We start from the raw sequence: 27175 nt of genomic DNA, 5'->3' as shown, positions 1-27175 counted from the left end.
TATTAACTAATCTGACAAGAATTAAAGAGAGAACAGTCTCACATTTGTCGATATGGATTTTCACAATGTTTTTCCCACGTGCTCAACTTTAACCGTCCAAGACTTTTTCTTTCGGTTTTTCTATCTTTTTTTGCGTAAAACCCTAAGTTAACCCACTAATGTTTATTCTTTTTTGTGTCTCGTTCTCTACTTTATACTATATCAGTTAGTCCACTAATTAAGAATAATCAACTACGTTATATTTATAACATTAACCACGTTTCACCCAAAAAAAACTAATATGTGACAAAATTATTATAGACATGTCAATGAATCGATAAGGATATATGTGAATCTATAGATAAACTTAATTTATGAAAGACAAACCTTGAACAAGAGGGTAAACATATTCTTAGATGAAAGTATGATTGCCGACAAAAAATAAAAATAAAAATGAAAAATAAAATATATAAGTATGATTGAGTTCATATTACACAAAAGAAAAATCAGAAATATGGTCCACTTCATATATTGTAGTAAACTAGTACTTCGACAATATATATATATATATATATATATATAATATATATAGCTGAAAATTATTATAAAATAAATAATAAATATGCATAGTCGCCAACCTGAAATTTTACATTTAAAGTGGTAAGGTATATCAACAAAAACTCTAAACCATACATTTTAAACCGTGAATACTAAATCTTGACGACAGTATAACCTAATCTTTTAAGACATTGTACCTGAATAAAATTGTCTATCTTTTAAATATCAAAATAGATTCACCCTATTTTTATAAAGATTTTCAAAGATTTTTTTCTTAATATCTTATAGTTATTCTTTGGATAAAAAATTCAACACGTGTCCTCAATTAAACCAATGTGTGCCCTGATGTTGATGGGTATGGCTGCCTATATAACAACACGAATTGGACGAAGATAACATGACTTACCAAACAATACCAAATGCAAACACAACACATGCAGCAACAACAACTCCATCACTTCGTCTTTGTCCACGGCTCATGTCATGGAGCATGGTGCTGGTTCAAACTAGCTGCAAAGCTCAAGGGTGATGGTCAACGTGTGACAGCTATCGAGCTTGGTGGGTCCGGGATCGACACGAGGCGGCTCGATGAGGTTCGTTTGGTGTCGGAGCATCTTGAGCCTTTGATGAGTTTCATGGAGTCTCTTCCTGCGAATGAGAAGGTGGTTCTCGTTGGTCATAGCTATGGTGGCATTGGAACTTCTCTCGCTATGGAAAGATTTCCGACCAAAGTCTCTGTTGGAATCTTCCTCTCTGCTTATATGCCGCACCATGATTCTCCTCCGGCGGTTTTGATTCAAGAGGTTCCGGAAATAAAATTATCTTTCTCTTATCTTGTTTGAGACCATATCCTTATGAACTTATCTGCTAATCGCATGTCACACATTTTGTTTGTATATATGCAGTACTTTAAGAGACTACCAGAGGGTTTCGCCATGGATAGTGAGTTTACATTCGAGGAAGGACCAGAACACCCTCCGAGTTCAGTTATGTTCGGTACTATTTTCATGAAGGAGAAGGCATATAGTAATTGCCAATTAGAGGTGAGTCTAAAGTTATGATTATAGCATAACGTAGTAGTTTCTATGTGAGTTAAGATAATCTTTGTCTGAGATCTGGTGGTCACTGTTGGTAATATGATTGCAGGATCTAGAATTAGCCATGGCGTTGGTGAAACCGAGCTGGTTATACGCTAAGGAATTGGGAGGTGAAGATTTGATATCCAAGGAGAGGTATGGATCTGGAAAGAGAGTGTTTATTGTCTGTGAAGGCGACAATGTGCTTCCAGAGGAGATTCAGAAGTGGATGATTAGTAACTACGAGCCTAACGAAGTGAGGAGGATTGAAGAAGCTGGTCACATGGCTATGCTCACTAAGCCACAACAGCTTTCTCAACTGCTACAAGAAATAGCAGCGAAATATAACTAAATGTAAAATGATAACAACCATGTATGATTTGAGCTCAATTACATCTATGATATGAATAAGAGAGTTTCAATATATGTGATTTTGGTTATTTCTACACTGTAACTTCGACATTTCACTGCTTACTGTATTTGGCTGGGGCAGTTTCACATTAGCTTGACAAGAGTATCTTATACCTTTCAGATATGGATTATGGAGGCAAGAACATAATGCTCTCTGTTTCACAGCAGGTGCAGCAACAACGAATTTAGGATCTCTCTGCAGAAACACAACTCATGTCAGCTACACTTATATCACAACCCCAAGAAATTCTATTCATGAGATTCTCTTTAACTTACATACAATTCAATTTTTTTTTTTTTGACGATACATACAATTCAATTTATGAGCCAATTAGTTTGCAATTTGATCTGGAAAGGAGTCTTCTTTGTGTTGGCATCTGATCCTTCTCTCTCAGAGAATCTCAGCTGAGAAGCTAAACTGAGAGGTTCAAAGACTTCTATCACCACATTTTTCTTGTCAATAATTGGAAACATCTTGGGAAATTTCTATAGACTCCGAAGATTTCGAATATAAAGAAGAACAATTAAGCATATGACAATTTCCATATAACATCGAGTATGCAACTGAAATTACCTTTGGTCCAGATAAATTACTCGTGGTATACACAGAGCTCTTGAAACCTTGACAAACTGCCTCAAAATAGACAAAAGGTTGTATTAGGTGACTATATACATAAGGTGAGTTTATTGTAGCGGTGATAGACTAACCGTCGTAGAAGAGCTTCTGGGTTGTATGGAAATATTTTCTTCTGATGTAGCTTAACAACTGAGTTTTGTAACGAAAGCAGACAATCTTTGGCATCTTCAAAAGCCTGAGGATGTAGTTTACAGTTCTTTTCAACCCCAGAAGTCTCAAGCAAAAGTTTTCTTCTCTTTAAAGATGAAGCATTTGTACTTTCTTCAAATGGGAATTCCACAAATAGGGTCCATGAATCACAGACTGCTCGCAAACATCTACCAGGAAAATACACTGGATGTTAAACAGGTATCAACAGAAACGCATTAGGTTATTTTGTAGCTAGAGAAATCATTCAAAGACTACAGTCCGAGCTAACATGGCTGGTCTCACACAAACATAATAGCAGATCAAATCCAATCTGATATGCAAATAACTTAAGTGAAAAAGGATTAACCTCAGCAGGTACTCTGCACAGCTAGCCCCGATGTCTTTAGATATAAGGTAATCAAGAAGGACTTGATGATCATAATGCAACTGACAATGGAAAAACAGACGTGTCGCGTTAGGAAAACTCATCAGTGATTGAACAAATTACCAAAGCCTACATGGAACATAGTACAAGAGATATGTGAATGCTTTACAAAAGTTACCTCTGAAAGAAATATACAGAATAGGACTACAGGATTGAACAAGGTTGATAAACGGAAGAGAATAGTTTGTTCCTCATCCTGACGCGAATGCCCTTCCACGTTAAGCCTTATAAGTAAAAAAAAACGCCCATAAGAGCTCACAGAAATCTGGGTAGCTGTTTGTAGAAAGGCAGCGAATTACCCTACTTACAGTTCTTCTCTATGCAATGGTACAGACAGGAATTGCAGGAGGACTTTAAATAGTAGATCATCCTACAAGTAAATATAGAGAAGATATAATAATGATCTACTGTACGGTTTTATACTAAAGCCCTAAATACGAATGAACAGATACAGAAGGATAAACTAAAACCTCATGCATGAACAACCGGACGAAGGATGCAGAAAAGACAACTCTCTTCTTGGTATAAATTCTGTGATCTGAAAATGTATCACCTGGAATCAGTCGTTCAATCCATTTAAACATTTCTTCCATTCCTTTCTTTCTACAATCAGACTGACAGTGCTTGTCGGTATGTCTACTCGAATAAAGCAAAGTGAAGGAGCACCGTAGGAACAGAAACACAGAAAGTCTTTGCAGATGATTAGAATGCGTCTCACTGACCTCCCTATCAGACAAACTCACAAAAAATGGCGAACCTTCCAAACAATTATCTTGGACGGGTTTAAAGCTCGTTAGGGTGTGTTGAAGAAGGCCTTGAGATTGGCGTTGTAAATATTGCAGCCATGAAAGAAGAATGGTACATTCTATATTGGACTGATACGTGAGCCTGGCCATTAGGACCTACAAAAAGGGGGAAACATTAGCGTAGGATGAACTTACTATCCTGAGAAATCTATAAACAAAGCAAAGATGATATCTGAACTTGTGGAAAAACGAACCAGCAACTTGTGACCTAGGTATCTTGACATGGAAGAGCCATTTTGACTTTCTAACTTTGGTTGGCACCAACGAAGGAGATCCGGAACAAGCTCGATGGTTTTTTGGATGATCAAACGTGCAGGTTCAAAACCATCAGAATCTTCGGCAAAGGGAACCTGCTGTACCACCGAACAGAGAAACTGAACAAAGCTCCCAAGAAATACTGTTCCTTCCTCACAATTTTCAGAGCTTCCAAAAGTTCCACTACCATGCTGATGAGAGAAAATAGTGTTTACTCGGCACCAAGGAATTTTTGCAAGTGTAGAGTTGACAGATTCCAAGTATACATCAAGAAGATCCTCATTTTCTTCTAGGCTCAAACGCTTCAATATATTACGAAGAATTCGAAAAATATCAGACACCATGTACCAGTTAGCCTTTTCCAGCTTACATTTAAGAACATCAGAACCCAATAAATGTAGATCCGGACTTCCAAATCCAGTTGATGAAGAAACAGCAGGGATTGGTGGGCAACTGTAGATAACTGCTAAGCGCAAACATTCACAAAGCAAACGAATGAAATCATCCCATTGGCTTCCCTAGGAAAACAAATGAGTAGGTATAAGTTCAAAAAGATACAACATATCTAAAATTTCAAATGAGGCAGAGGCAAGCAACATACAGATTCAACAAGACACTCGGATACTTGCACAAGAATGTTGCCAGCCAAATGTTTAACATGCACATTCTTCATACCCAACAAACCAACCTGCCAGAAAACCCCAGAGAAACCAAATCAAGCTAAAGGATAACTCCAAATCATAGACAACCCCTAAACGGCTAAACCATCAAAGGTACAATTTTTCTCTACTTGGGAACTCCCTTAAAGACTGGGATAAACTATAAGCTGCTGTGAACTAAGAATGAGGAACTTACAAGATCAGCCACAACTCTTTCCAAGCATAAAGCAGTATCAGATCCATCCTCATGATCAGTAGTCTCTTCTTCCTCTTCCTGTTGAATTTAACTAATCAACCAACCTTGAAATCAAACATATACACAGAATAATTCTCAAAGAAACGAACTCACAGGAGTCACTTACAGTTTCGCTAATCCAAGATTGTATCTCTCTCAATACCTTGAAAATCAAAACAATCTTCGTCCGTTACCACACAATTCCAGGAAAACTGCATTAACAATGATGTACCTGAGATAAAGAAAGAAGCAATTCTTTCTCCGTTTCCTTCGCCGGCGAACTCATCTCTTCTCTTTCCTACATGACCATTGCGTTTATACAAAAACCACATAAACAAATTATAAGTTAAACTAACTCACAACGCAACAGAGAACAAACAAAGAGATAGAAAATTACTACTTACGGCGTATCCGCAAACACAACGATCGATCAAGAGATGAAGACGAGTTGCTATCTTCCCGGGAACCATATTCTCCGGCGACTGTTCTCTCTCTCTCTCTCGCCGCCGGCAATAAACCTCTCTTTTTTTTAAGGAGAGGTCAGATGAAACGCTACGTTTTGAAATTAACAGAGATTTTATTAAAACGCTGCGTTTTAGATTCCTCTGCGTCCCAAACTTGAAGCCTTCTTTATGCCATTGAACGAAGTAGCTTCCTCCGTAGTAGAACTTACACGGAAATGCGTATCGTTTACGGCACTAAAACGGGCGCGTCAGCTCCACGCTCTCGTCCTCACCGTCGGCGCCGGCGCATATTCCGAGTCTCCGTTCGCTAACAACAACCTCATTTCGATGTACGTCAGATGTGGTTGTCTGGAACAAGCCCGGAAACTGTTCGACAAAATGCCTCAGAGAAACGTGGTTTCTTACAATGCACTCTACTCAGCGTATTCCCGTAACCCAGATTATGCAAGTTATGCGTTTAGTTTGATAACCCATATGGCATCTGATTCCTTGAAGCCTAATAGTTCGACTTTTACTAGCTTAGTGCAAGTATGTTCTGTGCTTCAAGATGTTTTAATGGGATCATCACTACATTCACAGATTATAAAGCTTGGATATTTAGATAATGTGGTTGTCCAGACATCGGTTTTAGGTATGTACTCTAGTTGCGGGGACTTAGCATCTGCTAGGAGAATGTTTGAGTGTGTAAATGATGGAGATGCTGTGGCTTGGAACACAATCATAGTTGGGAGTTTGAGAAATGATAAGATAGAAGATGGGCTTATGCTCTTTAGAAACATGTTGATGTCTGGTGTTGATCCAACGCAGTTCACGTTTTCCATGGTGCTGAATGCTTGTAGTAAACTGGGAAGCTATTCACTGGGGAAGCTAATCCATGCCCGGATAATAATAGTCTCCGATCATTTAGCTGATTTACCTGTTGAAAATGCTCTTCTTGACATGTACTGCAGTTGTGGAGACATAAAAGAAGCTTTCTATGTCTTTGAGAGGATTCGTAAACCAAATTTGGTTTCATGGAACTCGATTATTTCGGGGTGCTCAGAGAACGGCTTTGGAGAGCAAGCGATTATAATGTATAGAAGGTTACAGAGGATGTCCATGCCTCGGCCGGATGAATATACTTTCTCTGCTGCTATATCTGCGACAGCGGAACCTGAATGGTCTATTCATGGGAAGCTTCTCCATGGACAAGTAACGAAATTAGGATATGAAAGGAGTGTTTTTGTTGGAACAGCACTCTTGTCCATGTACTTCAAAAACGGTGAAGCTGAATCTGCACAGAAGGTGTTTGGTGTGATCACAGAAAGGGATGTTGTTCTCTGGACTGAGATGATCGTAGGGCATTCTAGAGTAGGAAATGGTGAATACGCGGTCCAACTCTTCATTGAAATGTACAGAGAAAAAAATACAACTGATGGTTTTTCACTGAGCAGTGTCTTAGGAGCATGTTCAGACATGGCAATGTTAAGACAAGGTGAGGTGTTTCAATCTCTTGCCATAAAGACAGGACTAGATAGTGTTATGTCAGTATGTGGAGCCCTAGTAGACATGTATGGGAAAATTGGCAAATACGAAACTGCAGAATCAATATTCTCTCTTGTTTCAAATCCAGATTTGAAATGTTGGAACTCAATGCTGGGAGCTTATAGTCAGCATGGAATGGTAGAAAAGGCTCTGAGTTTCTTCGAGCAAATACTTGAAAACGGTTTCAGGCCGGATGCTATAACATACTTGTCTTTACTAGCAGCCTGCAGCCACAGGGGATCAACGCAGGAAGGTAAGTTCCTGTGGAACCAAATGAAGGAAAGTGGCATCAAAGCAGGGTTGAAGCATTATTCTTGCATGGTGAGTTTGGTATCAAAAGCTGGGTTATTAGATGAAGCACTTGAACTGATAGAACAATCTCCTCCAGAGAACAACCAGGCAGAGCTCTGGAGAACTCTGCTGAGCGCCTGTGTTAACACAAAAAACTTGCAGATGGGACTATATGCAGCTGAGCAAATACTAAAACTTGATCCAGAAGACACTGCAACACACATTCTACTATCGAATTTATACGCGGTGAATGGGAGATGGGAAGATGTAGCAGAGATGAGAAGGAAGATTAGAGGATTAGCTTCTGCTAAAGATCCAGGATTGAGCTGGATTGAAGTGAACAACATCACACAAGTTTTCTCCTCCGGAGACCAGTCTAACACAGAAGTAAGTCAAGCTCAAGATGAATTACATAGGTTAAAGAGTAGTATGTTGTACAGAGATCACCATCCGATGAACAAGAATCATTCCTTATAACACTTGTTTGTTCAGATTTAAAGCTGTTATAACGAAGTATTGTCATTTCAATTCGAAATCACTTGTGAAACAGAGGAGAAAGTTACATCACAGAGCCAAAAAAACACAAACTTTCTCTGTTTTCTAGTTTCCGAACACAAGTACTAAAATGACACTTAAAGAACACAAACCCCAATAGAGAGACTAAAAAAAAAAAAGCAAAGAAACTGAAACCCTCTAGCGAAGACAAAAGCCAGAGACAAACCCACCGCCGACGTTGCTCTCTAAACCCTCTGTTCGTCTAGGTGCCTTTTTTGTAGGAGACTGTTGTTTTCCTGCGATCTTGTCATCACTAGCAGTGGCTGATCTAGAACAATTTTTAGCCTGGGGCACTATATAACGATTTTTTAAAATTAAAAATAAATTAAACAGACATAAAAATAAGTTTTATAATAAATTTAAAACTATAGAATTTTAATATGTTTTCTATATTCAATAACATTTTTATCACTATTTTATTTGTCATTTTTATCAAAAATCAGTATAGAAAATAAAATTGCATGATTTACAAATTAATAATTCACATGTATCCTTTATACACACACAAAAAAAAAAAAAATTTGTTGGATGTATTTGTTTGTGAAAATAAAATTTTAGGTGAGTCTTTTAATTTTTTATTTTTGAGCTGAAATATTTGTTTTGTCTTTAATTATACTGGTTTAGGATTAAGGCACAGTTTTTGTTTTTAGTTAGGGTGTGGCACTAATTGAACCAAACATAAAATGTATACAGCAAAAAAAAAACAGTGTGGGACACGTGTCCCACCCTCCTTTGCCTTGCATCCGCCCCTGATCACTAGAATGTTTCTCATAAGTCTGGTCTGGCAGAGTGATGTAACATGTCTCATTACTACCGATTACAGGTGGAATGCATCGAAGTTCAAACAATCTTCTGCGTTCCAATCATTCTCTGTGTGGTTGTTGCCTGGCAGAGTGAGTAACCGCTTTTGTTGCTATCAGTTACAGGTGGATATGCATCAAAGTTCAACCAATCTTCTGCGTTCCAATCATTCTCTGTGTAGGGTCGAGGGTTGGATGGCCAGAGCTATTGTCAAGTTGTAGTGGCAGGCTTTGAGAAGAACCAGATGTGGATGCACCGCTATGCTTTAGCCGTATGAGTTCACAGATATGTGCTTCATTTTCGGCAGTCATTTTCGTCATCTCCGCATGTGTTAGGGGGTGTATTGAAAGTAGAATTTTGAAGGATTCTGTGAGATTTATAATATTTTGGATTTTAGGAGATTTAAAGTGAGTTTTTAAGGTATTTGGTGGATTTGGTTTTATTTTTCATTTTTAATAAAAAAAAATAGTTTGTGATTTCATGAGATTTGGTGAGATTGTAAAAATAATTTTGGGGTGATTTTATGGAGAATACAAAAGTCATGTTAGTGGTCTTTGGTTTTGTTTATGCCGTGGCCCCAATTGTATTGCTGAGTATAACTATGCGTAGCACAATCACCATAGATCATTCGACATCACCATGACTTAAATCAATCTAACCCAAATCGATCTACAGGTGCTCATGTGAATCATAACAAAATTTTGTTAGATGATTTCAAAAGTAACATAGAAAATCTCACATAGTCTCTCTCGATAAGTGAATCATATATGAGATATAAACCTCTTTGATATATGAATCAAATTCAGAATCACAACGTAGTCTGATGAGTCTTTTAATTACTAAATTGAATGTGAAATTGAATCTGGGAATTTTCGACAAAAGAATTCAGAATTCAAAGATGATTCCTTGTATCAATGATAAGTCTTCCGACAAAAGAGAAGAGGGAGGTTCGAGACACAGTCTTCTAAAGAGAGAGATGAACAAGACAAGATAATGGTAAATGACTTTTCTTCTTCGTTTATGTGAATTGTTTCTTTTTTTTTAAACCAATCCTTCCAAATCACACTTCTAAAGGTGTGATTTTTCAAACAGGATTTCTCTTACAAAAATGTATACAAAGTCTACCAAAATCACAGTTATGATTTTATCAAAAAAAAAAAGCTATGATTTGAATAACAGAGGATTTGATATAATTTTTTCAAGTTTTTGATTGAATAACAGAGATTGTAAGTGATTTTGAATGACTTTTTACAAATTCCATATTCAATAACACTGGATTTGAGAAGTGATTTAAAAATCCCTAATTGAATAACAGGTGATTTTTAAAAAAATCAAAAATCCTTCAAAATTCCACTTTCAATACACCCCCCTTAGTATCGATTGGTCATTCATAGCAGATTCTCTCGATTCTACTTGATCATGCTGACCAAGGATGTCTCTCAAAAATGACTGCCCCAAACCCGAACCGTAGAATAGATCTAGCCTCCATTTATCTTTTTTTCTGACGAAAAGTGCGGCTTGAATATGCAATCAGTGGATAATTTTTTTTATGGGCGAAATTTGGACGGACTGTAATGGAAAATGATCCAAAACAAATGTGTGTCCAATAAAGAAAATGTCCAAATGGTCTTTGCTCATGGACAGCCCATATTTTTTTTTTCTCTTTTAAATGAGATTTAAAATTTCATGTGTTGTAATATGGAAAATATTTAAAAATAACAATTTCTATTTGTATAATTTAAGAAAATTAGTTTGATGAATATAATATTATTATGTAAATTCAAAATTCAAATTATACAAATAGAAATTGATTTGAATCATATATTAATGAGTTCAGACTAAAGTTTATCATGATTGAAGCAAAACTAATGAGACTTTAACCAAATTTAGTAGCAAAGTCAACAATACAAAGCCAAATTTAGTAGCAAAGTCAACAAACCAACAATACAAAGTCAACAACCCAAAACAATTAAAATCCAAAAGAACAATACATACCAAATTTAGTAGCAAAGTCAAACAATATAAAGTCAAACTTAGACAATAGTTCCTTCCTCCTCCACAAACTTGAACTCATCACCTACAATATTCAAATCAAACTCAAAACGTATCACCTATAAATTCATCAACTACAAATATCATATGCAAAAATGGTAGAATTCTTACCAACTTCTTGAAATCCCCTAAACCAATTTCTTGCACATATCAAAGTTTGGACATTTGTTGGTAAGAGACAACTCCTATACTTGTTGAGAACACAGCTACCAATGCTAAAGGATGATTCCAATGCAACCGTTGTGATTGGAGTACTTAAGACATCACAAGCCATTGATGCTAACTCTTTAAACCAACTTGCATTGTATTTCCAATAAGCAATCAGATTCATACTCCTAAATGAAACCATATCTAACACCGGTTCATTCAAATATGTGTATAAAGATGATTTTCTACTACCACCACTCTTTTGAGAAATGTAAGAATAATACCCCTGAGACAATACACATAAACACTAGTTAAGTCACAACGTTGCCACTTTAATATCCAACAAACAAGTAAAAGAGACTTAAAGGAATCAGATGAGACATGATTAAAAAAGACTATACTTAAACAAGAATGTAAACAATAGTCATGGAGAAAAGCAAAGATAAAGTAGAGAATATACTTACATCATATCCAAAAGGAACCCTCTTTTGTGAAACTTGTGAAGTGGTTGCAGTAATGTTGCTTGTGTTTTTCTTTTAAGCTTAAAAAAACTTAGCCATTTTTGCTGCAAACATGAGCCAAGTTTGACTTGATGGTTGAAGGATCTAAAGTATTGTAACAATATTCCAGAAATGGAAATTTCAATCTTTGATCAAGAATTGCAGCAATTGCAAGTATGTCACTGGATTCTTCCCAATATTTGTCAAATTTCTCCTTCATATCTTCCACCATTTGCAAAATAATTTGATCACTAGAATCTTTGTGATCTCTCAGCCAACAATTAATCGCTCATACTTGCATAAAATACAAGTTTGATGTTGGGTAAGATGAACCAGAAATCATCTTTGTATGCTCAGCAAATGATTGCAAAAGCTCACATATCAATTCTGCTCTCTCCCATTCCAAATCAGATGACAAATTAACACTTGTAACTCCTATCAACCTCTGCAAGGTTGTATAAGGCATCCTTAACATGTATTGTCCTAGAGAGCATCAAATGAGTGAAATTCCAGCGGGTAGAGACATATGTTTGAAGATCGCAATTCTTACCAGAGTTTTTGCAAAGGAGCTGATCACCTGAATTGAAGATCACGGAGGAGCTGATCATCTGAATAAAAGATCACGGCGGAGCTGATCACCTAAATTGAAGATCACGGCGAAGCAATCACCTGAAGATCATGATGGAATCACGAAATCTCTCCGGCTCTCAATTTCAATTTGTAAGTGAAAAAAGATTTCAAATTAATCAAACATTGGGGAAGGAAGCGAGAACTCGCGAAACATAACAACATTTTTATGGGCCCCACTTTAGTAGTTCATTGCAACTTTAAAAAAAAAAAGATTTTTTGGCCATTGCTGTTACGAGTAATTTTGGTTTTTTTTTTTAAAAAAAATCTTTAATACAACAAAATACAATAGAACCTCTATAAATTAATACTCTTTATATTAATATTCGCTATAAATCAATAAAAAATTTCGGTCCCGAGTTGGACCGGTGTAAAAAATGACACATTTCGATAAAATAATAAGATAATAACTATTTTGGAAATCCTATATAAAAATATGGTCTATCAATATCATAAATTAATAATCAAATAAACTATATATATATATATAAATATATATATATATATTTAAGAAAATCTAGTGAAATTTGATTCTATTGTTTTTGTTTATTCTTAAATTTGCATTATTGTTGGAGCTCATATCTAATTTTTTTCATTGTTGTCTTCTCAAATCGCATCAAAAAATTGTGGAAATACCTAGATGCGATAATTGTTTTTTTACATGTAATTGGTTTTAAAGGTACCGCAATATATTCTTCGACTTCATCGTTACCATGAAGGCATGAAGGATAGTAGTAGCAATTTCTTCTAAACTCTAAACTTTTAACATTTATCATTGTTATCTAGATAATCTATTACATTCATCCTATTACGATAGTCAATATTATAAATTAAAAAAATTCTTTTAAAATGTACTTGATAACAACAATATCTTATTTTATAATAGAAAATTTTAAAAATTTTAAAAATTAAAAAATCTCTCTATAAATTAATAAAATATTAATTTATCGATAAATTAAAACCTCTATAAATTAATAAAATTTCATGATCCCAACCTTATTAATTTATAGAGTTTCTACTTATACAGTGTTTCTTCTTTTTAATCTTATAGTATTATTCTCTATTCTTAATACAACAAAATCAAATAATCAGCTTAACAAAACTATAAGATATAATTGTATCTATTTTCAGCATTATACAACTTTATACATATTGTTGTCAATATGAATAGGAATTGTATAAATATAAAATTAAATCTTTCTATCATAATTTACAAAAAAAATTACATATATTTAAAAGTTAGAGTAATCTTACAAGTTTTTTAATTACATGTTTAAAAGAATCAAAATAAAAGAATGCTACATATAAAAAAAAAATACACTGGTTCCATCACCTGATCGAACCATCTATATTGCAGTTTATTTTCTAGTTGTGCTGGTTCTGTATCATCGTCTTCACCCCCAACGGAGAGACGCCACGTGGAATTTCCCACGCAAAAATCTCAATCCAAGCTCCAACAACAAATCATAAATAAACCCTTAACCGAAACAAATCCGTGTACAAAAACCCAATTCACAAAATCTCATCAAATACCAAATTGATCTAACAAAATCGAATTAAACCCAAAACAGAATCAATCCATACAAACCTGTGCAACGACATTGATCGCACAGTAAGGCTCCGACAAACGAGCCACATCCTCTTCAACAGTGTAGAGAGGAACCACCATGAACACCAAACAGGCATACCAAGAACGCTATACTTCGCACCCCCCCCCCCCAAAATCCCGTAAAAATACCCTAATCTGAACGCGAAAATCCCCGCTCCGGTTAATCGGAACCCCATCTTCGCAGAACCGTTGCGAGCTATAAACTTTGGGCTTCCTCTTCCTCTTACGGCACACGTTTCTATGATTGGCACTAGCATGATATCGTTCGATTTTGATTCTGTGATTTTAGGGTTTTTATGGGATTTTAGGATTCGATCGATGGAGACGAAGGAAGGAAGAAGATGAGCTCTGTTAGGAGTACTAAAATGAAGGTAAGTTCTCTATGGAACCAAATGAAGGAAAGTGGAGTACAGCAGCAATACACAAGTTTTCTCCTCGGGAGACCAGTCTAACACATAAGTAAGTCAAGCTCAAGATGAATTACATAGGTTAAAGAGTAGTATGTTGTATAGAGATCACCATCCGATGAACAAGATTCATTCCTTATAACACTTGTTTGTTCAGACTAAAAAGTTGTTCTAAAGAAGTATTGTCATTTCAATTCGAAATCACTTGCGAAACAGAGGAGAAAGTTACAAAAGTAAGCCAAAAAAAAAAAAACACAAACTTTGATAAAGTAGTATACTTTGTTAATCTGGATGATTTACTTTCATGAGCTAAAACATGACTTTTTAAGCAAAACAGAAGAAACAAAGACTAATTTGGTTCACGAACGAAATAGAGAAACTAGAAAGAGGATCTTCAAGTGACTCTGTTCTTCAAGGTGCCTTGTTTGATATTTGTACTTGTGTTTTACAAATATAGGGATTTCAAATCCAATCAATAATATTATTAATAGGTTGTCAATTGCTTTGTAGCCCAAATATAATATAGAGTAAAAGAACAACAACTCAATTCGAAAAGGGATAACAGAAATTCAGCAATTCAAATCCAAATAATAATAATCAAAAGACTAGTACTGATTAGATTGGCTTCAAAGACGTGATCTTAGTGTTGGATGTTGGATGCATGGTCAGGTGTCCTTGCAGCATATTTAAGATCCAGTTCACGTGTCCTTGCAGCATATATATATAAGATCGATTTTTTTCATAAGCTCCACGTGTTCCCTCTTGATAATTTCCATATCAAGTTCATCAGGGGGAATCTCAGGTTCATCAGGGCTTCTGTAGCTAGGATTTTTTGCCCTGTTACATAACCAGTCCACGTAATCTTGCCCCTGGCGATGGCTACCAGCACACACGAGAACTCTAGCAACAGCCGTCAGATCACCTCCCCCCTCAGACAACAATGCATATAGCTCCTCCGGTTTGTTCCCCCGCAAGTAGGGCGCAAACGCACACTCTCTTCTGCATTTACACGGACAAGATTCCATCTGGCTAATACAAACTAATGTTAGACGAAGAAAACAAAAAGAAAGTGTGTATCCAAGATAAGAAATTAACTAACCAACCAGGAGACCGGAGACGTACGGTTGGTGTGTGGGTGCAGAACTTTTGATAGGGAAAAGATGAAGAAAACAAAGCACAGCAAGTTTATGAGGAGGACACCAATTAAAAAGAAGATGATGAATACTATATATATATAATTGAAGAGAAGATGGCGACGTAGATATATATACACACACACAAATATGGAAATTTTCAAAACCCTCGATCTCCGTCGCATCGCATCGCAAAGGTTTTTTTTTTTTTTTTTTTGGATGCGCGATATCTCGCTCTATGTATTTATTATGAGTGAATTAACTAAAAGAAATCGACTAAAGATCCTCTTAAAAGCAAAACCAATTAAGGAAGACTCCTATATAAACTACTAGTGGGATGGAGTGAATGCTTGGATTGGATGTCAAGGAGAAAAAATTATACACTTCACTTTCTTTTTTTGCATCGGTTGTGGATGAGAATGGCTCAGCATTCAACAGGTGACATTGACACCCCAATGGCACACCAACTGTCTGTTTGCTCCTGTGCCTCTCAATCCTCAGGGCTGGAAACTTGAAACTTACTTACAAGCATATAAAAAGGGGAACGATTCAACTCAAGATTTGAGAAGGGAATCATGAACATTCAGTGTAAAAAAGAGGATGTTGCAGAATTTCAGTAACATGCAACACCTTTCTCTTGTGGACAAACAAGTGATGCAACAGTTTTAAGCAGAGAAAATCTCGGTTTTTTAAATATAAACAGTGGCAAGTGATAACGAGAGTGTCACAGTGGACCAATTTCTGGACAGAGACACTCACGTTATGCATCCTACTCTATTTGAAGGTTACACTTTTGGAGAAACTACGAACGTGGGGATGGAGGTTCTTTGTGTGCTTGGCTTGGGTGCTATACGTCTCTGTTCTGCAGACGTCTGGAAGAGAAAGTTTTGCAAGGATTGGATGTTTAAGTTCAAGCTCAGAAATTTTCTGGAAGAATGGAGCTACATGGGTTTTTTCATAGTCCAATGCCTTCATCCAGTAGTTAAATACCTATATTATGTGTATTTGTTTGGGAAAGGCATTAGGTTATTTTGTAGCTAGAGAAATCATTCAAAGACTAGAGTCTGAGCTAACATGGCTGGTTTCTCACACAAACATAATAGCAGATCATATCCAATCTTGATACGCAGGGATGGAGAAGTTGATATGCAAATAACATAAGAGAAAAAGGATTAACCTCAGCAGGTACTCTGCACAGCTAGCCCCAATGTCTTTAGATATAAGGTAATCAAGAAGGACTTGATGATCATAATGCAACTGACAAGGAAAAACAGACGTGTCGCGTTAAGAAATCTCATCAGTGATTGAATAAATTACTAAAGCCTACATGGAACATAGCACAAGAGATTCCCTTATGTGAATGCTTTATGAAAATTACCTCTGAAAGAAATATACAGAATAGGACTACGGGATTGAACAAGGTTGATAAACGGAAGAGAATAGTCTGTTCCTCATCTTGACGCGAATGTCCTTCCACGTTAAGCCTTAAGTTAAAAAAAAGGCCCATAAGATCTCACAGAAATATGGGTGTAGATGTTTGTAGAAAGGCAGTGTTTTTGTTGGAACAACACTCTTGTCCATGTACTTCAAAAACAGGGAAGCTGAATCTGCACAGAAGGTGTTTGGTGTGATCACAGAAAGGGATGTTGTTCTATGGACTGAGATGATCGTAGGGCATTCTAGACTTGGAAATGGTGAATACGCGGTCCAACTCCTCATTGAAATGTACAGAGACAAAAATACAACTGGTGGTTTTTCACTGAGCAGTGTCTTAGGAGCATGTTCAGATATGGCATTGTTAAGACAAGGTGAAGTGTTTCAATCTCTTGCCATAAAGACAGGATTAGATAGTGTTATGTCAGTATGCGGAGCCCTAGTAGACATGTATGGGAAATATGGCAAATACCAAATTGCAGAATCAGAATTCTCTCTTGTCTCAAATCCGGATTTGAAATGTTGGAACTCGATGCTAGGAGCTTATAGTCAGCATGGAATGGTAGAAAAGGCTCTGAGTTTCTTCGAGCAAATACTTGTTAACAGTTTCAGACCAGATGCTATAACATACTTGTCTTTACTAGCAGCCTGCAGCCACAGGGGATCAACGCAGGAAGGTAAGTTGCTATGGAACCAAATGAAGGAAAGTGGCATCAAAGCAGGGTTCTTTAGATGAAGCACTTGAACTGATAGAACAATCTCCTCCAAAGAACAACCACGCAGAGCTCTGGAGAACTCTGCTGAGCGCCTGTGTTAACACAAAAAACTTGCAGATGGGACTATATGGAGATGAGCAAATACTAAAACTTGAACCAGAAGACACTGCAACACACATTCTGCTATCGAATTTATACGCGGTGAATGGGAGATGGGAAGATGTAGCAGAGATGAGAAGGAAGATTAGAGGATTAACTTCTGCCAAAAATCCAGGGTTGAGCTGGATTGAAGTGAACAACACACAAGTTTTCTCCTCCGGAGACCAGTCTCACACAGAAGTAAGTCGAGCTCAAGATGAATTACATAGGCTAAAGAGTAGTCTATGTTGTACAGAGATCACCATCCAATGAACAAGATTCATTCCTTATAACACTTGTTTGTTCAGATTCAAAGTTGTTATAAGGAAGTATTGTCATTTCAATTCGAAATCACTTGTGAAACAGAGGAGAACGTAACAACGTAAGATCACAGATCCAAAAAAAACACAAACTTTCTCTGTTTTCTAGTTTCCGAACACAAGTACTAAAATGACAAGACACACTAAGAGATTAAAGAACAGAAACCCCAATAGAGAGACTAAAAAAAAAGGCAAAGAAAACCCTCTAGCAAAGACCAAAGCTTTGATGGTAAAGTCATCTCATTTGAGTGAGTTCCCTGGTGTCGTGATGGAGAGATCCGGCCACGCAAAGTACTCACCAGAGACAAACCCCCCGCCGACGTTGCTCTCTACACCCTCGAACTGCCACGTGGCTGGCATCGGAACGGCGTGATGACCACCGTTACTCCCTACATTCGTCGTCCCAGCATCATTCACAGTTGAAAACGGCCACATCGCTCTTCCAAGCCCAAAGCTGACGTCATCAAAACCCGAACCGAGTCCGATTCCGAATCCACCGAGTCCAATAACCGAACCGGATCCATGTGTGGCCGTCGCAGCAGCGTTAGGGTTCAACAGAGAGGTGAAACTACCGCAGAGAGACAAAGCACTCCCCTTTGCGTCACTGTCAACGCTGTGAGTACAGCCGTTAGAGATAGACGAGTGAGGAGGGAAGAGAACAGGCGTAACGCAACGAACGCCGTTAGCGGAAGAGACGACAGAGTTAACGGCAGAAACAGAGGAGGCTGAGTTGGAGGAGGAGCAAGTGCGGGAGCGTTTAGCGCCTTTGCGAGTACCACCGCCGACGGGAATGTCACGGAGAGTACCACCGTGAGTCCAGTAACGACGACAGCCTTTGCAGAAGTGACGAGGCTGAGAGAAGTTGTAGTTGTTGTAGTAACAGAACTTGGTGTTGTTTGAGTCGCAACGAGGACAAGGAAGCTGCTCAGTGTTCGGAGCTGTTACACCGTGAGGCTTCATAACTATCCGCCGTGAGTCACTGGAGTCAGACGTCGGCATAACCGGAGAAAAAAATGGAAGCTTTTTTGTTTGGGTTTGTTATAGAGAGGTAAAGGTTGAAACTTTAGGGTACGAGAGAGTGGGATTTTTTTTGGGAACTTTGTTTGGTTTTTATGGAGATGAGAGAGAGAGAGAGACATGCGCAGATAGAAATGGGGATGGAGAAGAAAGTTTCAGGCTTTATTTTGTTTTTTTGACAGAGGGTGTTGGGTTAATTAGAGGCCACGCTCTTGTCTTTAAATTTTGTCTTTTTATGAAGATTTTTTTATTTTATTGTTTATAGGAATTGGTTAAGTCGGCTATGGATTATTGTAAACAGTGTTACGCTCTGTTCTTTTCATCCCTATGAATGAACACTACTACGAAGTCGGCTCTCTTCATACGTAGACGGCTCTGTTTTCAAAGCTTTCAGTTTTGAACAATGAATTAAAACATTACAATATAAAATCACATCTATAACATACACTACTAATGAGTGGTGACATGAAGAAAACATATTTTCTTATGATCGTCGCAATATTTGACTATCTTATGTTATGTTAATAGTGTGGGTGGGTGACACAATATCTCACACATATTTGATGCATATGGAAAAATGAGAAAACGACCCAAAAGAAAAACTTCAACGAGGTAATAATTTACCGTTGTGGTTTTGTTGATCGATAAACTAGTAGTATAATTTTGGTACCTGCCTAAATCATCTGAAAAAATCAAAAAAACATCATGATGTATATTTTAGTCTTGTCTTTACCAACCTTATAAATCAGTTTTTTGACAAAAGAGAAAAAGATAATTATTGTACTTATGTGACTAATAATGTTGAAAGTTTGGTCATCACGTTTGCTTTTATATATGTTTAAAGTTTAAATTACTACTAGTTGTCATAGTAGTAATATTTATCTTCTTCTGTGTAATAACGAAGACACGTTGATTATAAAAAACCAAAAAAAACAAAATGATAGAGTAGGTCGCAGTAGGCAACACAGGTTAAACGACTATTGAGGTTATCAATGTGTACGGTCATTTCCAAGTAATTCTACATTTATCTTTTGAGATTCTTTCAATTTTTCATGCTTATATATAATAAATTTATATAAATACTCCACTAGCTAAAGGGAAAAAAGCTTAAAAATACCTCATCTATTTTTTATTTGGACGTTTAATATCTCGTTTTTTCTGTTAGAAGAAAAATGCATCATTTAATTAAAAGATGTGATTTAATACCTAAACTAATAAATTTTGTCAGTTTCATACCTACGTTTTTTTGACAAAAATATAATTCCGTTTTTACCCTTACTATATCAAATAATAATTAATTTTAAATAATATGACATTAATTTATAAGTTTATTTGAATTATTATTTATTTTAATTACAATTTTGTTTTACAAAAAAATACAATTATCTTCATCAAACTCTAATTCATGTTTATTCTCCTCTCTCGCTTTCACAGACTTGGTCATATCATTTAACATAAAATAAAATTAATTTTAATTCAAATACACTAATAAATTAATTAAAATAAAATTAATTTTAATTCAAATAAACTTATAAATTAATGTCATATCATTTAAAATTAATTATTAATTGATATAGTAAGGGTAAAAATGGAAGTTTATTTAAATATTTAAAATAAAAATTTTAAAATAAAATTAATTCTAATTCAAATAAACTTATAAATTAATGTCATATCATTTAAAATTAATTATTAATTGATATAGTAAGGGTAAAAACAGAATTTTATTTAAATATTTAAAACAAAATTGTAATCAAAATAAAATAATTTTAATTCAGATAAACTTATAAAGTAATGTCATATCATTTAAAATTAATTATTAATTGATATAGTAAGGGTAAAAACGGAATTTTATTTTTGTCAACAAATCGTAGGTATGAAACTAACAAAATTTATTAGTTTAGGTATTAAATCGCACGTTTTAATTAAATAATGTATTTTTCTTCCAACCAAAAAAGACGAGGTATTAAACGTCCAAATAAAAAATAGATGAGGTATTTTTAAGCTTTTTTCCCTACTGATTTTGCTTTTCTCCAATATTTTTGTTTTGCTCAAAAAAAAAAATATATCCAATCTCAGAACTTATAAAGTATAGTTTTTATTCAAATTTGTGTAATTCATAAAAACAAAAACAAAAAAATCAATAGTTTTGTATCGTAAGCGTAACTCATCGGCAATTAAAAAAGAATAAAACGAATGTTCCAGAAAGTTGGAAACAAGGGACACGTTTTTCTATCGTCTTCGTTACAAAAAAAAATATTTGAAAAATGGATAATTGGATTTATTGTATTACTTTATTTGAGAACGAAAATTAAAGTATTGTTTTATAATTTGTTGGATCAATCACGCAGGCTTTTGAAATTAAATTCCAAAAAAATTTGATCTTGTTTCATTTGTTCGCTGTCTTAGAAAAGACAATACTATATTGTAATGTACCAGAAACCTTTTGTTTGTTTATTACTCTATTTATCGATTGTTCTCTTTCGAATACTTTTACAAATTTTAATTCAAACTATATATAGACAGGTGACACAGTCGCTTATCTATTTTTGTGTTTTTAATTTTAAAACGGTAGTGGCGGTGGGCGGTGTGGACTATGCTCGTGTTTTCATCACTAAATTTGTATTACTACGAATGATCATTGATCAAACTATATAACTTACATTCGCGTTAGAAATTATTACGTTGATTTGATTATAACAAGCGAATCAGAATCGGGAAAAATGTCATTAAAATCATGAACTTTCAAATTTTGGCAACTTAAAACATGAACTTTGTTGTAGGCCATTTAAAACATCAACTTTCGTTGACTAGTTTTTTTAAACATGAAGTTTCATTGACCAGGCCAAAATAGACATGACGTTAAATCCGATAGTTGACCTACTAACAGATGTTACTATGCCGTTAATCACTCCGTTACTGACAAAACGACATCGTTTTAATTGAAGTTTTAGTTTGAAATAATGTCATTTAAACCTTGAACTTTTAAATATAGGCCATTTAGATCATGAACTTGTAAATGTATGTCATTTAAACCATGAACTTTTAATTTATGTCATTGAAACCATGAACTCGCCCTGGACATTCGGTAAAAACCAGACAACCTAAAAATTTTGGTTATCGGAGCAAATCGAAGAGAGAAATCTTAATCGTTCGGTGCAATTGATTTGAATAACCGGATTTTGGTTTGACTCGGTAATCGAATCGATTGGTTTATTAGAAACTGTAGAAGTATATAAGCTTAATCGGCTAACCCGTTTAACCCTAGTTTAGTTTATCTCTTCTTTCTTCGACTCTGCCTCATGATGCGATTCTGAGAAAGAGAGAGAAGAACATCAGTTCATCATTCTTTTTCGATCTTTGTCATGTATTTTGTGTCTTTTTGTTTTTTTCTTGAGTCTTTTTCATTTATTAGGACACTACACTAGAGTCTGAAGGATTGATCATCTTGTTTTAGGTACTGCACTAGAGTTTAAAAGATTGATCACCATTTTTATGTATTATGATTTACATAACATAAATTTGAAAGTTCATGGTTTAAATGACATACATTTACAAGTTCATGGTTTAAATAACATATATTTACAAGTTCATGGTTTAAATGGCCTGTATTTAAAAGTTCATGGTTTAAATGACACTTTTCGAATTAAAACTTCCATCAAAACAACGTCGTTTTGTTAGTAACGGAGTGATTAACGGCATAGTAACGTCTGTTTGTAGGTCAATTATCGGATTTAACGTCATGTCTTTTTTGGCCTGGTCAACGAAACTTCATGTTTAAAAAAGCTAGTCAACGAAAGTTGATGTTTTAAATGGCCTACAAAAAAGTTCATGTTTTAAATGGCCAAAATTTGAAAGTTCATGATTTTAATGACATTTTTCCCAATCCGAATCTATCTTAGTCAATATACAACAACCAAATTTGTAGTGGAGTTTGATCTCTCAAGGACCACAATAAACACACTAAATCTAAGCAATATATATTTTATTATACTAAGATTTTAAAGTAAACATCATAGGACGAAAACAAACATAACCGTTTTTTTTTCAAGAAACATGTAATAAAAAAGTTGTTGATAAGAAACTCATACGTTTTAAACGATAAGTCTCGTGTTTTACATTTTGTTACATATGGAAAACATATAAGATGAGCATGACAAATAAGTCTATATATGATCTAGAGTAGTAGGATTGTTTCATGTTTAGTTCGAAATAGAGATTGAAGAACGTGTTAGGGCATCTCTAACCCCACTCTATTTTAAAGTCAAAACTCTATTATAGAGCAACATTTGCTCAAATCCTACTTTATATTTTACTTTAAAATAGAGAAAATAATAGGATTGTTCTATCTATAAAGTAACTCTATTTTCACTTCTATTTTTTTACACTACCTCTATTTTCAACTCTAAAATGGAGTAATATATTAGAGGAAAACAATCTTCTATTTTAAAGTTATTCCATTTTAGAGAAAAAAAATAGAGATATACACAGGAGATTGGAGATGGTCTTAATAGAGAGATAAGGAAGAGTCCGCAATCAGAGGAAAATTGCGTAATAATAATTCTTCACGCCTTCTCCCGACCCTTCCCATCATTCTGTCTCTCTCCGCATTTCTCGTTCGTTCTTATCTTTTCTTTATAAACAAACAAATGTATAGAAATATATTATTATTGACGACTTTTAAGAACGTCAAGAGATACCCTATAAGACTCAGAAGATGATTAAGACAAACAAATCCTAGTATGTTTTTATTTGTTTTTAAAGTAAAGTATTCTCATACTGGTCTGGTCCATATAAATGTTGTGACAAAAACCTTACAAATACGTACGTTACGTAGCAAAACGGGTAAGAGAGAGAAAAAAAAACAAAACTGGTCAAGGAGACAAGAGTGAAGCTGTCGGGGTCGGGGTCGAAGGAGGTGGATAAGCACGCGCGGCCGGAGGATGATATGACCCACACTTGACACTACTGAGCCACCTCTTCCCCCACTTCAACGACTTTCTCTCTCTTCTCTCAAGTCGCTTTCACACCCAAAAACAACGAAACTTGTAGAAAGAGAGAGAAAGAGAGAGAGGTTTGGTGTGGTGTGGTCATGGTTTGTGTGTGTTGGTGCTATGGGACGATGTGTCCTATTTGTTTTTGCAGCAGTCCTTTCGTTGTCGGATATTCGGGTCTGGACTCCGGACCGGTCCTATCAGATCAAAACCACTGACACCCTCCCCCTTATTCCCTCCCTCTCTTTCTTCTTGTCTTTTTCTTCCTCAATCCACTCTGTTTTCTGATTCCAATTGATCCAATCCAATGGGTACGTTTTTTTTTTGTGTGTCCTTTGAACGTGCATGAAAGAGAGCCAAAGAGGGCTAGCTTCGTCTTTTTCACGTTTATCTTTTATGGCATTAACCCAACGGTCCAATAGTTTTTTTATCCTCGGTTACCAAAAATAAACAAGTATATAACTGATTATTCCCTTCGCTTTTCTATAATTTTGCTTTGTTTTTTTTCTTTAAAAAATGTGACTGAGTTCTTCTACTCATTTAGACTAGTGTGTGATTCTTAGTATCCGACACTTGTAGATTCCAAGACAAAGACAAGACAAATATCTCTCTATAATAGTATCAACTTCAAACGTTAAACCATATGGCTTAAATTTGTTGCGCTGGAACACATTATGAAACAAACCACAATTCTACAATATAATTTGAATCATGAAAAAGATGAAAACATGTTTTTATAGGTAATATATATAACCATTAAAAAAAAAAAAAAGATACTCACAACAGTCGAAAAAGAAATTACATTTTTTTAAAAAAAAAAAGACAAAAAGGGTAAAATCTCAAAGATCACGAAGGTGGAGGACGTTAAAGGGAGTAACGAATTTGGAGTCACCGTAAAGCAATTTGTCAGCAATGAGAAGATTAGCGGCTTCGGTAGGATGGTACGCGTCCCAGAAGACATGCTTTGACCGGTCCGTACAAAGGCTCGACGTTGGTCCACATGGCAATATCCCCGCCAATCTCCCTTTCGTCTCACAGCACGCCTCACTCGCCGTCCTAAACCCTATATCCATCATTCATTTTCCACAACAACATATTAATTTCGTAATTAACATTATTTATGATTAGTCAAAGAAACAATCCTAAAATGAATGTTAACGGATATCTAAAATCTTAACAACTAACTCATACTAGGATATTATTAGGATTTAACAAGGCTAAACTTTATACAAAAACCTAATACTCTACAAATTACGCAACATTGTTCAAAAGTAGTCAAAAACTCAAAACCATGCAATGCTATAATATATACTAAGTTTTTCTCCTCTTACTAAAATCCAACACTTAAGTGGTCACTAGATGTTTTTGAAAGGCCCATGGGCCTATAGTATATAATCTTAATTACCGTAGTTTTTGAAGTTGACAATGAGGTCCATGAATAAATCATAAACGTTGGCATGAACGAAGTGTGCGTCTTTGAAACTGTCTTTCAATTCCACCATCAAGAGATCTTTGAGACGAGCATTGTACTGAAGAGCCAATTTGTTTGCCAAATCAACACACTGTTTATCTTGCAGTTGATTGATCGATTTCTGGTACGGTATACATCCAATTGGAGCCACATTTCCCACCACAAATTTCCGAGCGTCCAAATCATATAATCTCTACATTTGATTTTTTTACAAACGTACAATTAACATTAACTACGTATAATAACTTTTGTCAAATGTAAGTTGTGTAACTTACCTTGAGCTGGTTGCGGAGGTGACTAATCATGTCATCAACAAAACTATCAGGAGTTTGTGTTAGCCTTGCTTGAGCAGCGACGAAAGGGACTAGATAGTTGTTGAGAAAATCATTTGAACCGATGACTATGGAGAATAATGACTTTCTAATGTAATCTTTAGCCTTATCTTCACCTAAAAGCTTATCAAACTGTTTCCTTGTACTGGTAAAGTAATCAACTTGTATGTCCATTCCTAATCGATTCCCCTACAAAATCGTAATTTTTCAAATTGTAAAACATATACACAAGTCCATTTGCATATGTGTGTACACAACCAAACATAAATTTGAGTCAAAAAGCAAAATTTAACACATATTTCTAAAAATAATTAATATAGAATTTTATGTAAACTTTTTCCACCAACCAAACGTGACACGTAATATACGACAGGATAATGTGTGCATGGACACGAAGAGGCTTACAAATACACTTCCTGTAGCATTGAGAATTCCACCAGCACCTGATGCATAGTTCACACCATTTAATATTGCTTCACCACTTGCATTTGGTGCTAAATAAGGTACTGCATAACTTGGCTGCCCTAACTTTTCTCCTATAGACAACAATATAAAATTTAAATAAACATTAGCATGGATGATGATTAAAAAAATGAATTTTGATTTATATTTTTTATTAAATTACCAACGATGTCAGCTATGGTACGACCATTGGTAAACCGGCCGGTTGGATTTCCACGAGATGGTTTGAAATCGATGCCGTTAGGAGGACTATTGGCTCTGGACAACGTTTGAAAGTAATTATTATTTCCTGCATCTACAAGTGAATCACCGAAGACGAATGATGCGGCTAAGGCGTTTTTGTCTCCTGCGCTAGCAAATCTGAAAAATATCGTTCCAAAGAAGAAGAATGGGACGAAGAAATTAGCTTTTTTCATTGTCATGAATATATGATGATTCTGATTTTTAATTTTTTGGTTTTTATTGTTCTTTGACAAAGACGAGTTTATATAGATAACTCTTTTGACTGGTTAAGAAGGTATGAGACGCAACCTCATGCATGTGTTAGATTTCGAAACCGGGTTGTTTAACAAACAAAGGGCTTTTGTTATGGTCAACATGTTTCCAATACTTTTTTAATTATTATTACAAAACAGATAAAGTTAGGACACCAACACTGTTGTGTGTTATGGTTTAGAAAGTTTGAAAATAAACTATCCCTGTTTTATGGTTTATACTCCTTAACTCTATAGCCTCTAAATACATCATCCTTCTAAAGTATTTTATTTAATTAGAGAATTTTTTTTTTCTTTCTTTTCTGGTTAGAAAAATACGAAGCTATGCATCTCAAACTTACGTATCATTTAACTAGTATTATGCATATTCGTCATGGAAATAATATAATTTCATATTGAGATTTGATTTTTGTTTTTTTTTTTATAATTAAATACCGGAATCGACCGTGAAATCTCTTAACCATCGAACCACCACCAACCTATAAGATGTTGAAATGTGT

At 35.4% G+C, this 27175-nt stretch overlaps 4 protein-coding genes and 2 pseudogenes across 12 annotated transcripts; 2 read left to right on the top strand and 4 right to left on the bottom strand.

The window, feature by feature from the left end:
* The first annotated feature begins 917 nt into the window (after positions 1-917).
* LOC104711588 (methylesterase 10) lies at positions 918-2037 on the top strand. Its single transcript, XM_010428287.2, has 3 exons — positions 918-1340; positions 1443-1580; positions 1684-2037. The coding sequence occupies exons 1-3, from the start codon at positions 957-959 to the stop codon at positions 1963-1965; spliced, it is 804 nt and encodes a 267-aa protein (XP_010426589.1). The 5' UTR covers positions 918-956; the 3' UTR covers positions 1966-2037.
* On the bottom strand, positions 1925-5718 carry LOC104711589 (uncharacterized). 7 transcript variants are annotated; one of them, XR_755353.3, is made up of 14 exons: positions 5595-5714; positions 5423-5488; positions 5318-5353; positions 5152-5229; positions 4898-4984; positions 4236-4814; positions 3706-4137; positions 3544-3605; positions 3354-3459; positions 3158-3237; positions 2733-2978; positions 2599-2654; positions 2301-2510; positions 1925-2220 (listed from the first exon to the last, which is right to left on the bottom strand). XR_755353.3 is itself a non-coding variant. In XM_010428288.3 (13 exons), exons 1-12 carry the CDS (start codon positions 5658-5660, stop codon positions 2615-2617), a joined length of 1878 nt encoding a protein of 625 aa, XP_010426590.2. In that variant the 5' UTR covers positions 5661-5718; the 3' UTR covers positions 1925-2220; positions 2599-2614. The 7 variants fall into 7 exon arrangements, 1 of the variants encoding a protein (XP_010426590.2); XR_015566743.1 differs by having other exon boundaries at positions 2305-2510; XR_015566744.1 differs by having other exon boundaries at positions 2337-2510.
* Positions 5719-5822: 104 nt separating this feature from the next.
* On the top strand, positions 5823-8004 carry LOC104711587 (pentatricopeptide repeat-containing protein At3g50420 pseudogene; annotated as a pseudogene). Its single transcript, XR_015566742.1, has one exon. The product of XR_015566742.1 is annotated as a pentatricopeptide repeat-containing protein At3g50420 pseudogene (transcript).
* A 2854-nt stretch (positions 8005-10858) lies between these two features.
* On the bottom strand, positions 10859-11310 carry LOC147938851 (zinc finger BED domain-containing protein RICESLEEPER 3-like). Its single transcript, XM_087465783.1, has 2 exons — positions 10989-11310; positions 10859-10902 (listed from the first exon to the last, which is right to left on the bottom strand). Exons 1-2 carry the CDS (start codon positions 11224-11226, stop codon positions 10859-10861), a joined length of 282 nt encoding a protein of 93 aa, XP_087321909.1. The 5' UTR covers positions 11227-11310.
* Positions 11311-17904: 6594 nt separating this feature from the next.
* On the bottom strand, positions 17905-19199 carry LOC104711586 (dof zinc finger protein DOF3.4 pseudogene; annotated as a pseudogene). The gene has a single exon (XR_015566745.1). The product of XR_015566745.1 is annotated as a dof zinc finger protein DOF3.4 pseudogene (transcript).
* A 5392-nt stretch (positions 19200-24591) lies between these two features.
* Positions 24592-26715, bottom strand: LOC104711585 (GDSL esterase/lipase At3g50400-like). The gene is made up of 5 exons (XM_010428283.3): positions 26345-26715; positions 26125-26255; positions 25663-25908; positions 25322-25580; positions 24592-24979 (listed from the first exon to the last, which is right to left on the bottom strand). Exons 1-5 carry the CDS (start codon positions 26601-26603, stop codon positions 24756-24758), a joined length of 1119 nt encoding a protein of 372 aa, XP_010426585.2. The 5' UTR covers positions 26604-26715; the 3' UTR covers positions 24592-24755.
* Positions 26716-27175: the final 460 nt, after the last annotated feature.

This window comes from Camelina sativa, chromosome 9 (genome assembly GCF_030686135.1).
Source record: "Camelina sativa cultivar CO46 ecotype springtype chromosome 9, ASM3068613v1".
Lineage (NCBI taxonomy): Eukaryota > Viridiplantae > Streptophyta > Magnoliopsida > Brassicales > Brassicaceae > Camelina > Camelina sativa.
The sequence above is the reverse complement of the archived record's forward strand: the minus strand, read 5'-3'. Positions and strand labels throughout refer to the sequence as shown.